General features: G+C 41.9%; 1 protein-coding gene across 1 annotated transcript in view; it reads right to left on the bottom strand.

Moving 5' to 3' along the window:
* Positions 1-14,485, bottom strand: part of dntt (deoxynucleotidyltransferase, terminal) — a 271,547-nt gene that overhangs the window by 168,060 nt on the left and 89,002 nt on the right. Inside the window, exon 7 of the mRNA XM_072557695.1 lies at positions 8,665-8,797. Within this exon, the coding sequence (XP_072413796.1) occupies positions 8,665-8,797 (133 nt within the window). The remainder of the gene's footprint in view (positions 1-8,664; positions 8,798-14,485) is intronic.

A 14,485-nucleotide genomic window follows, 5' to 3' on the forward strand; every position in this document is an offset into this window, starting at 1 on the left:
CCCTGAAGGCTACATAATCATTTCCAACGCTGACTCTTGTTTAAGAGTTGATGTAAAGGTGCCAGGATGGAGCCCAGGTTATGTACGAACTTTCCATAATAATTCACCTGCCCAAGGAAAGACGTAAGCTTTGGTACAGATATGGGAGCCGGGGCACCTTTGATCACCCTCATCTTATCTTCCAAATGGTGTAACTGGGTCTTGGCGATCCTGCAGCTCAGGTAGGTCACTTAGGGTACTTGGAACACACACCCTTTCTTCAGGTATATGCCTGCCTGGGAGAACCGTTTAACAACTATGTCCAAGTTCTCTAAGTACTCCTTATTGGTCTTCCCTGTTATTAGCACATCATCGAGATAAATGATGACCTGGGGTAAACCTTGTTCATGTTCTCCGCCATCCACTGAAACATTGCATAGGCTGACAATATCCCAAGTGGCAGTCTTGTGTATTGGTACAAACCCTTGTGAGTATTAATTATAGCATACCTCTGTGAATCCTATCATATCCAACTTTGTGAAGGACAGCCCCAACCCTTCTGGCATCCACCCCCCTTCCCCTGCAGCTTTGTGCTTAAATCCTCTATGTGAGGGATTGGTTAATTATCCAGCTGTGAAAAATACTTACTTGTTTGCTTAAATTCCCCACAAGGCGAACTGACCCCTCAGACTTCACAATCAGTAAGACTGGTGCTTCCCATTCCACAAACTGCATTGGTTTGATGAATCCCTTGTTTTCCAGACTTCTGATTAAGGCAAATGGCACTGCAGAATCATAGAATTGTTTCCTGGTCAACATGCAAGGTGGCCTTTGCTCCTTTAATAGTACCTAGACCTTTCTGAAAAACTTCAAAGTATTTAATTAGGACTTTATTCAGGCAGCCATTTTAATTGAAAAATATTGAGTCAATCTCAACTAATTTCACCCCATCAGTCTTGGGCCCGAGCCTTCAGTAGTAACTCAACCAGCTGCTTCTCGTATGAGACTGGAACTGACACTCTACCCTTAATCTGTAGGGGTATAGGTTCCCTGGTGTAGGTGTTTAGTCTAGTTGAGGTCTTGCATAAATGTTCGAGCCCAGAGCAAATTCTATAAAAGACTGGTTCTGCGAGCTCAGAATCAGCCACACCAGTATTAACCTCCATTCGAACTGGATGACCATTTAACCAGGAGTTTATTTTGATTAGTTCCAGTTTGAATGTTGCTAAGCAACTTAACTGTTCCAAACCAGATGTAGATGCACTTTCCAGGGTGTGCACTCTATTGGATACCGGCCTACTGAACTGATCCAGATCCCTTAGAGTCAGCTTTCAATGTATCAGAATGTCTGACACTCCGCTTTGTATCAGTCAGCCAGTGCTCCCTGATTGGACAAGATTAAAAGCCCTAATCAGGGAACTCATATTCTATGAGGTCCACTTGGCTGACCTTGTTACAATCGGCACTACAATAGGCATCCCACAGCCATATCCCAGATGTGGGGATGGAGTAGTAGAGTAAATGCAGCCACATAATGATCAACAGCCCTTTAAGATTTGTTATGAAAGCCAATTGGGATTTTCCATTTAATCTGCAGGATGGCAGAGGCCAGTTTAACAGGTGGCATTCTCCCTGGAGACCTCAAGGTCTCCCCTGCCTCCCTGGGTACTGCAGTGATCTCCAATCACTAATAAGAGCCATCTTCTTATGGTTCTCAACAATAGTGGCCTGGCTTCAACAAGCCACTTTATCATTAAACATTGGAAGTTTCAACAGATGGGAGTTCCATCCTGGAGTACTCTTTTGTTCACTTTGTAACAATGAACAGAAATTATGACCCTGGCACAAGTGACAGTTTCCATTGTTGTCCATTGAGAAATTTTCAGAGAATTATAAGAATTTATTATTTCAATGGCCTCCTAGTAACTTATCTCATGAACACTCATTTTCGAACTTGGTGTGGAAAAAGCAACAATTTATAGATATTAATGATATTTAAGGGGATGTTGTGGGAAGTGTCACAGAAGGAATTTTAAGACTCTTTCTGGGTTACTTATGATTCTTTGAAAAGTAAGGCTAATTAATCATTTATGAGTGAAGCATTGCTACATCTCTTGGCAATCCTCTTGTCCATGTCCAACATTGGCCTTGAATGCAGGGGTAGAACCTTATTCTGTTCATTGAGAGTCTGTCTACCAATACCAGCTGCACCTCAACCACAACCCCCCCACACCTCACCCATGCCACCAGTGGGGAAATGGTGGGAGCCCCATTTTGTTTCTCCCCAGGAATGGGCTGATGTTATTGACATTCAACTAGGCAGCATCAGGCTTCCCACATGATCAAAGCTCCAGTCGAGTGGAAATCTTGCTCCAAGAGTTGGCAGCTAATCAGAGGCTGGCACCTCTCCAGTATCAGCAGCATTACAGAGCCAGTGTGTGTTGCCAGTCATACTCTGAGACATTACGAAACATCAGGGAATCTCTGGAGATTGGATGGGGTGGGGACTGCATGTAGTGGATCGTTTGTAAGGGAGATCAATTGCAAGGGCAGGGGAAAGACAAGTGGTCGAACATTTAAACTGTTGCAATCACTGAAGAATGGGGAAATTATTATAATTAAAGGCTGACAATGCCCTAGAACTGATGACCTGCATTCTATGGTCTTTTAAGAAGTGGTTACAGAGTGAGTAAATGCAATGTGTATGATCTTCCAAATTTCCCGAGATTCTGGAAAAGTCCTGGAAAACTGGAAAATCACAAACATCAATTCTCTATTCGAGAAATGAGGGTGACAGAACACAAGATCCTATATGCCAGTTAGCACACCATTTGTCATAAAGAGAAGTGTTCAAAGCCATTATGCAATCAGACAGAGTCAACCTAGTTTTGTGCAAGAGAATCCATGTTTAACTAATTTATTGCATTCTTTAAATAAGTAACAAGCAAAGTGGATCAAGGAGAGCCTGCAGATGTGATGTGTTTTCAGGAGTTACATGATAGCATGCCACATCAAAGGTTACTGCATAAAATAGAGGAATGGTTAGGTAAGAGGGAGAAAAGAGTTGGGATAAATAGATCTCTTTTTTCAATGGAAAATTGTGACTAGTACAGTGCTACAGAAATTAGTGCAGTGCTGGAACTGCACAGCAGGTCAGGCAGCATCCGAGGAGCAGGGAAATCAACATTTCGGGCAAAAGCCCTTCATCAACTTTTGCCCAAAATGTTGAATCTCCTGCTCCTTGGATGCTGCCTGACCTGCTGTGCTCTTCTAGCACTACTCTAATCTTGACTCTAATCTCCAGTATCTGCAGTACCCACTTTCGCCTACAGAAATTAGTACTGGACATCACTATTTATGATCTATATCAATTACTTTGATGAAGGGACCAAAAGTGGCTAATTTCACTGATGACACACAGCCAGGTAGAAAAGTATAGGGGTAAGTTGTCAAAAGGACACAAAGAATACAAACAGATTGAGTGAATAAAAATTTGGCAGATGGAATATAACGCAAGGGTTAATGTGAACTTTTCAACTTTTGCAGGAAGGATGAATTAGCAGTTGACATGTTTAAATGGAGAAAAATTGCAAAACAATATGGTGCAAAGAGATTTGGGTGTCCTGGTACAGATACCACAAGAAGAAACATGAAGGTGCAGCAAGTTGATTAAGAAGACAAATGGAATGTTGGTGTTTATTAAAGGGGAATTAAGTATAAAAGGGGAGACGTGTTGCCACAATGGTACAGTGTCAGAATCTGGAGTACTGTGTATAGCTTTGGCCTCTCAACTTAAGAAATGTTGAAAATGCAATAGAAGTTGTTCAAAGAAGGTTCACACAACTGATTCCCAGAATGATGGCGTTTACTTATACAGTTTGGTTTATCTCCATTGGAGTTTAGAAGAATGAGAGGTTATTTTATTGATATATATATATATATATATATATATATATTATGATTCTGAGGAGACAGGGTGGATACTGAGAGGATGCTACTCTTGGAGCCAACTCTGGATCTAAGGGAAATTGTTAAAAAATTCGGAGTTTCCCATCGGCTACAAGAGTGGGTCAGAGGCTAGGAACACTCCTAAAGTGTGGGTGCAGGTCATTTGACCCATCGAATCCACACCGACCCTCTGAAGAACATCCCACCCAGACCCACCTCCCCAGTCCCTGTAACCCTGCATTTCCCATGGCCAATCCACCTAAGCTGCACATCTTTGGACTGTAGGAGGAATCCAGAGCACCCAGAGGAAACTCACACAGACACGGGGAAAAGATGCGAATTCCACACAGACAGTAGCCTGGGCTGGAGTTAAACCCAGTGTCCTTGGTGCTGTGAGGCAGCAGTGCTAACTACTGAGCCATCATAACTCTTGGTGACCACATTCACAAGCATCCACTCAGTCCACCACCAACTCTCAGCAGCTGCAATGTATACCATCTATAAGATGCACTGCAGAAATTCATGAAAGAACTTTAGACAGCACCTTCCAAACCCACACCAACTCCATCTTGATGGACAAGGACAGAAGAAACACCACAGTCTGCAAGTTCCTCTCCTAGCCAACTCTATCCTGATTTGGAAATATATCACCATTCCTTCACTGACATTGGGTCAAAATCCTGGAATTCTTTCCCTAAGGTCAACCTACATCACATGGACTGCAGCCGGTCAAGAAGGCAATTCACCACTAGCTTCTCAAGGATAACTAGGGACGGACAATAAATGCTGGCCCGTCAGTGACACCCACGTCCTACAAGTGAATAAAAAAAGTTAAGGCAGAGTGAGGGGGATTTTTTCTTTCTCTCAGAGTCATGGGTCTGTTGAATTTTCCTCCACAGAGACCAATGGAGGTTGGGTCATTGAACTCATTCAAGGTTGAGCAACAAGAGTTCTTGCTCAACGGGGGGGGGGGGGGGGGGGTCAAAGATTAAAGGGGGCAGGCTAGAAAGTGATTTTTAAATCACAATCAGACTAGCCACAATGGTATAGTAGAGCAGAGCTGGCTCAGCAGGCTCAGTGACCCACTCCAGGTCCTAACTCTTATGTTCTTAAGTGTTACTTTTCAGCAGCTTAAAGCTTCCTTGTGATGGCTCCCTCAGCTGGGCATGGAATGCCTGATAAGAAGAAAAATCCCCACACTGAGGCCACGGGAAAACTCAAACAGAAATTGCTGGAAAAGCTCAGCAGGTCTGGCAGCATCGGTGAAGAGAAATCACAGTTAACGTTTCGGGTCCGGTGACCCTTCCTCAACAGGGTTTGCTGGACAGCTTTCCAGGGGCACAGCAAACTGGTGCGAGACCCAAAAAAGTCCCCAAGCCATTATTAAATCCTGGTGGGCTCAAGGGTAATTGGCTTTAAGTGGTCATAAATGAACTATTTAACTGACAGGGTTCCATCAGTATGTGGGATTCCCACATCAGGCTTTGGCTGACATTCAGTACAGCTTTCCTACTGCCAAGAATCACGTGCAGATATTCCAGCCAGATTTTCCTAGCACCCACCATCATGCCCGCTCCAGTAAATTTATCCCCAGGTCTTTGAAAAGCAAAGTTGTCTAGCATGCAGAAATAATGATAGTCCTGGAAGTCTGTGCTATGAGGTATCCTTAATGGTCTCAACTATCTGAAATATTGGTATGCACAATAATGATCCTGGTAGTTCTACGGGCCTTTTATAAACTGCTATAGCTGCCTGTGTTTGTAGTTCCTACCAGACATCATTAGCTAGGAACGACCAGCTTACCTAGACGTACACAATTCATGTTGAACTTCTTAAAACTGTCTGCTGGAAAACTGTGCACATCCAACATTTTGAAATCAGCATCAATAGCCTTTTATTCAGGAAGAAGAAAATATGTCCATAAATTTTTAAAGAACATTGACATCCAATTTAGCAAAATTTTAAAACAGGTTCAGCTGAAGCTGAAAACTTTGCTGGAACAGGATGCTACCTCTATGAAAATCTATTTCTTTTTCCAGCCAGTTCTAAAGATACTGACCAGGATTCTGATGAAATAACATGGATCTCACCAACTGTTCAATGCACAGTGAGGAAGCCCCTCAGTTCTATGGAGAAGGCAAAATAGAAGGGCCCTTCAGAAGGTGAGTGAAGATGGAATGCAGAGTGGGGCTTGTGGGTGGGATGGGGGATTTGCAAGCAAGGGTATACAGACGTGATTTTCAGCAGATTGCCTGATCATAATGGACTCCTCTAGAAATAGGACAGTAAATTCAACAGGCCATGAGGACACTATTCATTCCTCAGGTACTACTGAATTATTGGGTGGGAGCCAATGGATGTTAATTGATTTATTAATAAGCTAAATCCATTGTCAGCCTCTGACAACCACACATCAGGCCCCTTTCACTCTTTGGCAGCATGATGGCTCAGTGGTTAGCATTACTGCCTCACAACGCCAGGGCCCCAGGGTTCAATTCCAGCCTTGGGTGACTGTGTGAAGTTTGCACGTTTTTCTATATCTTTGTGAGTTTCCTCCAGGTGCTCCAGTTGCCTACTGCAGTTCAAAAATGTGCACATTAGGTGGATTGGCCATGCTAAATTGCATAGTGTCTAGGGATGTGTAGACGAGATGGATCATCCATGAGAAATGCAGGGTTACTGTATAGGGTGGCGGGCTGGATTTGAATGGGATGCTTGTTGGAAGGTTGGTGCAAACCTGATGGCCCAAATAGTCTCTTTCATCACTGTATGGGTTTTATGATTCTACGACTGAATCAAGGAGACTGATGTGGCTTTTGTGATTAATTTTTTCCCCAATTGCTATGTTTACCACTGTAAGTGGGCTGCATATGAATAGTACTCACCACTACCAGGATATCCCAGGATTCCTGGTGCCGACGCTATGTTTAAAAGGCTGTTCTGCCCCTAATCAAGGACTGGCAGTTGGAGATGCCCAGCACAGTTGGAGTCGCCCCCACCAGCAGAGGATGCTAAGACATTGAACCCTGCCAGCTTGCTGCCACCCAGGTCAACGCAGACTCAACAATGGAGGGAAATGCCTAACAGTCTTGGAAAAATGTCAATGATCTTCTCCACTCTGTGGATATCAATAAAGTGCGTTAGGAATTTAATGAGATGCAACTGCATGGAAATAAGTGAGACACCATTCAAGGGCATGATGCTAAAGTTACATTAAAGTGTTGAGGAGATACTAAACCTCAACATTAACATCTATTTTTTTTCACTCTCTCCTGATTTTTTCACTTCTCTTGCCAATGGTCAAACTACACCACAGAGGGTAAGATTCCACCCAATGTAACAAAACAACTGAGGTTATGTACAAAGTTTGTGGATCTAGAATAAGTCATCAGTCTTTATTTGCCTCATCTTCTCCCAAAGGAATGATTTTTTTTCTAGAATAAGCCGAAGGGTGGGAATACTGCCCATGGGGAGAGAAGAGGATGAGGTTTGTAAGTCATGAAAGTAAACATAAAGCTGGAACTTCTATTCAGCTTGTCATAACAGTTTCAATACATTTAAAATGGCAGCAGTGGGAAAGTGAGTTTTCTGACTGCTCTTGAGCATACATAAATGGCATAGGTCTTCAGTGTTCTCACAAGCGAATGGTGGAAATAAGTTATTTAACTCAATGCTGTCAGTTAATAATTCCCTTTGGCAAGGCACCATTCCTGGCAGGGTACATAGAATGTTTGCTTAACACTGCAACAGCTTCAATTGTTGGTTCTCTCACTACATTGCTTAAGAGTTATAGCATTGTATTACCTATAATTAATAGTGAAAAATTCAATAACATGCATTAAATAATAATGCCTTGGTCAGTTTACATAATGGTACTGCTCAATGTTGAATCAAAATTGTGTTGGTTCGCATACATCTTTTCAATAATTTACAAAGATATAAACTAGCAACATAAGATTCAATACTGAGTTTCTCAGACTCTTAAGTGTTGCATTATTCACATTGAAGAATTCAGCATATCCGATTTCTTAGATCGACAACCATGGCCAACTTTGTTCATCAAAAAAAAAGCAAAGCCCACAAAAGTATCAAAATATTAGTGCAATCCCATGAAATAGGCTCAAAATTACACAAATAAACAGAATTATTTATTGCATAAAGTTTTAAAAAACTTGAATATGGATACATTTTAATTGGTGTCAGGACATTATATAAAAGTGTGAATACATTTTCCTCCTACACAATGTGAAATGTGATCTTGTTATATACAGTAAATTTTACAAGAGCAATTGATTTCTAATGCATTAGTGGAAATAATTTAGTTGTGTTTTGCATGGATGGTAATATTCGAAACAGAAATATTTACAATATATAAAATCCAGCATTGCTACATAATTAAAGCTCTGTCTAGTGTTCAGCTATTGCTTGCCTTTGAAAAGCACCCCACTTCTGAGCAACATACAACTGAACATTGAAAATCAGTGATTAGCTGAAAACAAGATACCCAATCCTTAAACTGACAATCAAATATCATTTCAAAACAAAATGAACTGATAGCAAGTAGCTATCCAGTAAAATCTGAGCAATCAAAGTTATGATTCACAAACTAATGTATGCAACATCAGTCTATCAAATTGCTCAGGTAACTTTGCAGTTGCAAAAAAATAAAGTTCATAACAGAATCACATAGAAAAATAATATGATTAGGACTTGTTAACATGTCTCCATATTACTTACCTTCTAAACCCTCCAGTTAAAGTCACATTGACATCAGGTCTGTAAGCATGGATGGTGGTTTCTATAATTTGAGCTACAGCTTCTGCCTCTGATCTTGTTACAGCATTATTGATGTCTTCGTAGTACAAAAAACCTAAAGAGGGAAAAGTTTCGTTAAGCACTTTAGTGTGTGGCTGCAACTGGAAAGTTAAGCCACAGTTAAAGTCAAAAACATCAACCCTTAAGTTTTAGACTCTGTGTAGTTTTATTTTACACCACCACAGGAGAAGACATCCTCCAGCAGATTAGAATGCATAGAGAAACAGAGTTGAGGAATAAATTTGACGATATTGGTTTATCATTCAGACAAGGATCCTAAAAATTCCAAGCTGAATGCACAAATCTGGAAATTCATGTCCAGATGTGTTAAAATTCATTATTGCCAGTCAGCCTTGGAAGAGATTGCGCTTATGCCAATAATAGATGTAATATAAGATGGACTAATTCCAAGAATTTCACTAAATTCCAAAATCCTAGTTCCAATTCCATACAAATTAGTACAACCCACAGTTTCCAGGCTGTGTTTGGTGACATGGCAACTGCAGAGGGCACACTTCCCATGTCTGTATGTGCAGTTCCTGCGATGTCAAAGTGGCGAATGAAAAAAAGAGTTCTGATTATTGAATAGATTTGTCAAAAAGCAGCAGTATTTCAGTGTAGTTTTCTATAGATTAGAGTACCTTATTAGTCGCAGTAGAAGCAACCCAAATGGCAGTCACTAAACTCTGATTACAAGGTTACATTTTGTTGCCTATTATTTCCCTGAGTGACACATGTGCATACACTGCATTAGAATTTTGCAAACTCTCATTGTGGTGTGCAGCGTTATTTCGTTAGCCTGAAAGAACTGATCATCTGTATTGACGAACAGACTGGAGATCAGAACAGCCAGAGGTTGCAAAACCATGCAGCAAGAGGTTAAGAAAGAACCACAAGAACTCGGCGCAGAAATTTCAAAAGCCTTGAAGGCAAGTTTTGAAACTGAATTGAATATAGCACAAAAAATGTGTTCAAATTTACAGTGCAAGGCGAAAAAAAGCAGATTGATAGATAGGTGACTGCATTAACATAACTCACAGAATCCTGTGAATTCAGGCACCTGAAGGGTGATTGTATTAAAGGTAGAATTATTTTAGACCAAGTGATCCTGCAATAATGGGGTAAAAACAATGACTGCAGATGCTGGAAAGCAAATACTGGATTAGTGGTGCTGGAAGAGCACAGCAGTTCAGGCAGCATCCAACGAGCAGCGAAATCGACGTTTCGGGCAAAAGCCCTTCATCAGGAGTAAAGGCAGTGAGCCTGAAGCATGGAGAGATAAGCTAGAGGAGGGTGGGAGTGGGGAGAGAGTAGCATAGAGTACAATGGATGAGTGGGGGAGGAGATGAAGGTGATAAGTCAAGGAGGAGAGGTTGGAGTGGATAGGTGGAAAAGGAGATAGGCAGGTCTCCTTTTCCACCTATCCACTCCAACCTCTCCTCCTTGACTTATCACCTTCATCTCCTCCCCCACTCACCCATTGTACTCTATGCTACTCTCTCCCCACTCCCACCCTCCTCTAGCTTATCTCTCCATGCTTCAGGCTCACTGCCTTTACTCCTGATGAAGGGCTTTTGCCCGAAACGTCGATTTCGCTGCTCGTTGGATGCTGCCTGAACTGCTGTGCTTTTCCAGCACCACTAATCCAGTATTTGCTTTCCAGCATCTGCAATCATTGTTTTTACCTCATTGATTTTAACCCGACTGCGAATCCTCTTGCAAGGATGCCTGCCTTGAAGAAGTTTTCCTCCTCTCTCTACAAGAATCTCAGGGAGTCCCTCTCCCACTGCAACTCCCAGGTCATTTCCTCTGCTCTGAAGCTCTTCAACCATGTCATGAAACAAACTCGCTACCACAGCCACATTTGCTTCCTCAGTGCCTGCATCTTCCGCCTCGGAACACTTCAACCCCAGGGCATCAATGTGGACTTCAACAGCTTCCTCATTTCCCCTTCCCCCACCTCATCCTAGTTTCAAACTTCCAGCTCAGCACTGTCTCCTTGACTTGTCCGGACTTGTCGAATCTGCCTATCTCCTTTTCCACCTATCCACTCCACCCTCTCCTCCTTGACCTATCACCTTCATCTCCTCCCCCACTCACCCATTGTACTCTATGCTACTCTCTCCCCACCCCCACCCTCCTCTAGCTGATCTCTCCATGCTTCAGGCTCACTGCCTTTACTCCTGATGAAGGGCTTTTGCCCGAAACATCGATTTCGCTGCTCGTTGGATGCTGCCTGAACTGCTGTGCTCTTCCAGCACCACTAATCCAGATCCTGCAATAATAGCATGGCTGTCAAGAGAAGAGAGTAGGGCTCTCAAAGAACACATAAGCATATGCAAAAGCTCTGAGCTTGTGATCAACAGCTAACAAACATATATGAATATAGATGAGCTTGTCCATTATGTATAAAAACAGTCCAATTCTGTGCCCTACATTGATAAGCAGTGCAGATCTGTTCACAATCTTGAAAAGCAATCTAGACCTTTCAAGTGCAAAAATATGGAAAGCAACAAGAATTATCTGTGAAAAGGTCAGCACAAAAGATCAAGGTTAACAGATAAGTTGTGGCTATTTGTGAGGGTCATTCAACAAAAGCAAATGTCCAACATGAGGAAAAACAGCATTTTAACTGCAAGAAGCTAAATCACTTTGCACAGAACTGCAAAGAATGTAAACAAAAGCTGTAAAGCCTATCAAGATGATTACTCCAGAGATTCTGACAAATCAAGCACTGATATTATAGAGATGTCAGACAACAATTTTGGACAATTCAATATATACCTTAAAGCAGGTTAGCAACTTCACATTTGATGTCAGAAAATTGGTTTGTAACAATTGCATTGGAGGATAGTAGAACAAAAGAAATGAATTGCCAGAGAGACAAAGTTGCGTCCCACACATTATGAGCTTCACAAACCTGTGTAAAATTACACCAGATGTCAATCCAGAATGAAACTCTGCAAGGTGAAGCTGAGGCTCTGTGAAGGAATGAAGTTTACCACAAGAGGACAAATTAGTCTCAGAGCCGAACACAATTACAAGACTGATGATCTGGAATTCCAGACAAAACTAGAGCCAATCATTTCAGCAGAAGCTAGTCAAAAAATTGGACCAGTAATCCCAAATATGCCAGTCGAGATTTATTGCTACCAGGTCACTTTATCCGATGAATAGTTAAATAAACGATGTGACAGAGAAACAAAGCAACCTTGATGCTGTAGTCAAGAAAATCAAAAGGATTGTCTTTCTGGACACAACTAATATAACTAAAGGAAAGGGGTCAAAGGCAACAGAGAAAATCTGCAGGTTCAGCTCAGATGATTTTGAAGCAAAACCAGAGCAAATTCTTCCAAATAGCAGAAGCGGGAGGGAAAAAAAAGCCTTTTTACTGATAAAAGAGGAGCTAACTAGAATAACAAACAATTTTGAAAATACATGTGAACAGTTTGCATAGTGCATAATTTAGGTAACTCATAGTGTAAATGGTAGTGCAAGCAAATTTGATTTCTTTTGAAGGGTTTTTAAGGGTGGAGATCACATTAATGTGGTTCCTAGTCATATGACCTCTGTCGGGAGGCACTCAATGTAAGCAGTCATCTTACAACCTGTTCAATAAAAGTATAGTACAAACAAAACTGGTGTCCTGGGACATGGTAATAACCTCAGAGTGCATGTTGCCAGAGACAAATAGGGGATCATTGTGAGCTTGTGGGAGCTCCATAGCTCAGCCCCAGTCAGTTACCTTTTTACCCAGTCAGCTCCCCTTCTCTGGTGAGTTACCAGGACTTGGGGTCTAGAATCATAGAGACCCTACAATGTGGAAACAGGCTATTTGGCACAACAAGTCCACACCAATTCCATGAGGTAAAAACAATGACTGCAGATGCTGGAAACCAGATTCTGGATTAGTGGTGCTGGAAGAGCACAGCAGTTCAGGCAGCATCCAAGGAGCTTCGAAATCGACGTTTCAGGCAAAAGCCCTCTGATGAAGGGCTTTGCCCGAAATGTCGATTTCGAAGCTCCTTGGATGCTACCTGAACTGCTGTGCTCTTCCAGCATCACTAATCCACACCAATTCTATGCAGAGTAACCCACACAAATACATTTCATTACCCTACTACTCTACATTTACCCCTGACAAATGAACTTAACCTACACATCCCTGACAACACTATGGGCAATTTAGCTTAGCCAATTCACCTAACCTGCACATCTTTGGACTGTGGGAGGAAACCCATGCAGACACAGGGAGAATGTGCAAATTCCACACAGACAGTCGCCCAAGGCTAGAATTGAACTCATGTCCCTGGCGGTGTGAAGCAGCTGTGCTAACCACTGAGCCACCGTACCGCCCCTTACTCTGTCTTTCTCCAGCTCTCCTTACACAACAAAAAGCAGCAGTAGGTTTATTCATTGTACATACTGCTTGAAGCAGTGGGATGAGAAGTAAGGTAGATTTGACACTTTTGTTGGTTCAGCCTGTGGAAAGAGCCTTGGGCTGAAAGTTGCCTGGCAACAGCTTTGGGTTTTGCTTCCAGTTTGCTACAGACCTGTGAGTGAGGCATTTGATAACAGACTGCCAAGAAGTCTGCAGCAAAAGACAGCTCTCTTTAGCCTGAAAAAGAAAAACTTACTAGTTGTCAAAGGAGAGCCTCTAAAGAAACCTACACCAAAGACGCACCTCTGCCCTGGGGAGGGGGACAAAGTCCTCAGAGTGATGGAGAAGTTAACTAGGAAACAATCTCTCTCTCTGCGTAAAGGACAACATTCGAAAAGACTCTGAAAGATGAAGTGGTAACTCAGTAAGGACCTGGAGTCGAACTGATTGGTTACTGGGCAATAACATGATCATAGCCAGCAGAAAGCTACCAAGTACTGTGGAGAACGTCACCTATTCCACTCTTGTGATTTGGAATCTTGATCCACGGGACTTTTCTATTTTGTCTGTGTTTGATTTTGCCGTCCATATCATTGCCACAGACCTGTAAATCTTGCCTCTTCCTAATTGTGCTTGAATGCATGGGTATTTACTTTTAAATGAAATACAGTTTAAATTGGTGTAGCAGTGGTTAATAACCATTTTGCCATTTATCAGAGAATAAGATCATTCATAATGAATAAATCTTTTTGCTCATTGATGAAACCTGATGAGATTGTCTTAGCTAGCAATCAAAGTCAAACAAATTAACCACCTTGATGATTTAATTGTACAATTACTCTATTTCAACATAATTAGCAATATCAGTATAATTTAATGTATTGCTATGCTGCAAGTTATGTCAAAATGTTACAGGTTGAAACAGAAATTCCACAATGAGAAGATGTAACCACCATGTTAATTTAGAGACAAAGAGAAGATTCCCCAATATTCTGGTGAGGTGAGTCTTCTGTTTACATCTCCTACCCCACCTCAGCCCCCGAGTCAATTTGCCAGGCTGAGGTCATTATAAAAACATGACTTGAAACACCACACAGAAGTCAACCAGAAAAACCATGACACACTGCAGTGCTTCCAATACAGAATCACTTCCAAAAAAGGGCCCGACGGACAAAATGGAAAATTTATTTGAAGGCCTCTGCTGATCCTAAGATTTACTCAGGTAAAGGTTTGGGACAGAAACAGAATGACTGGAAGCCTGGACGAGGCCCTCACTTCTCTTCAGAAGAATCATGGAGCTATCCAGCCAGCAGCCTAGCCCAGAGCCATCTGCACCTAGGAATTCATGGAGAGCTACAGTAA

The sequence above is a fragment of the Chiloscyllium punctatum genome, chromosome 38 (assembly GCF_047496795.1).
Source record: "Chiloscyllium punctatum isolate Juve2018m chromosome 38, sChiPun1.3, whole genome shotgun sequence".
Lineage (NCBI taxonomy): Eukaryota > Metazoa > Chordata > Chondrichthyes > Orectolobiformes > Hemiscylliidae > Chiloscyllium > Chiloscyllium punctatum.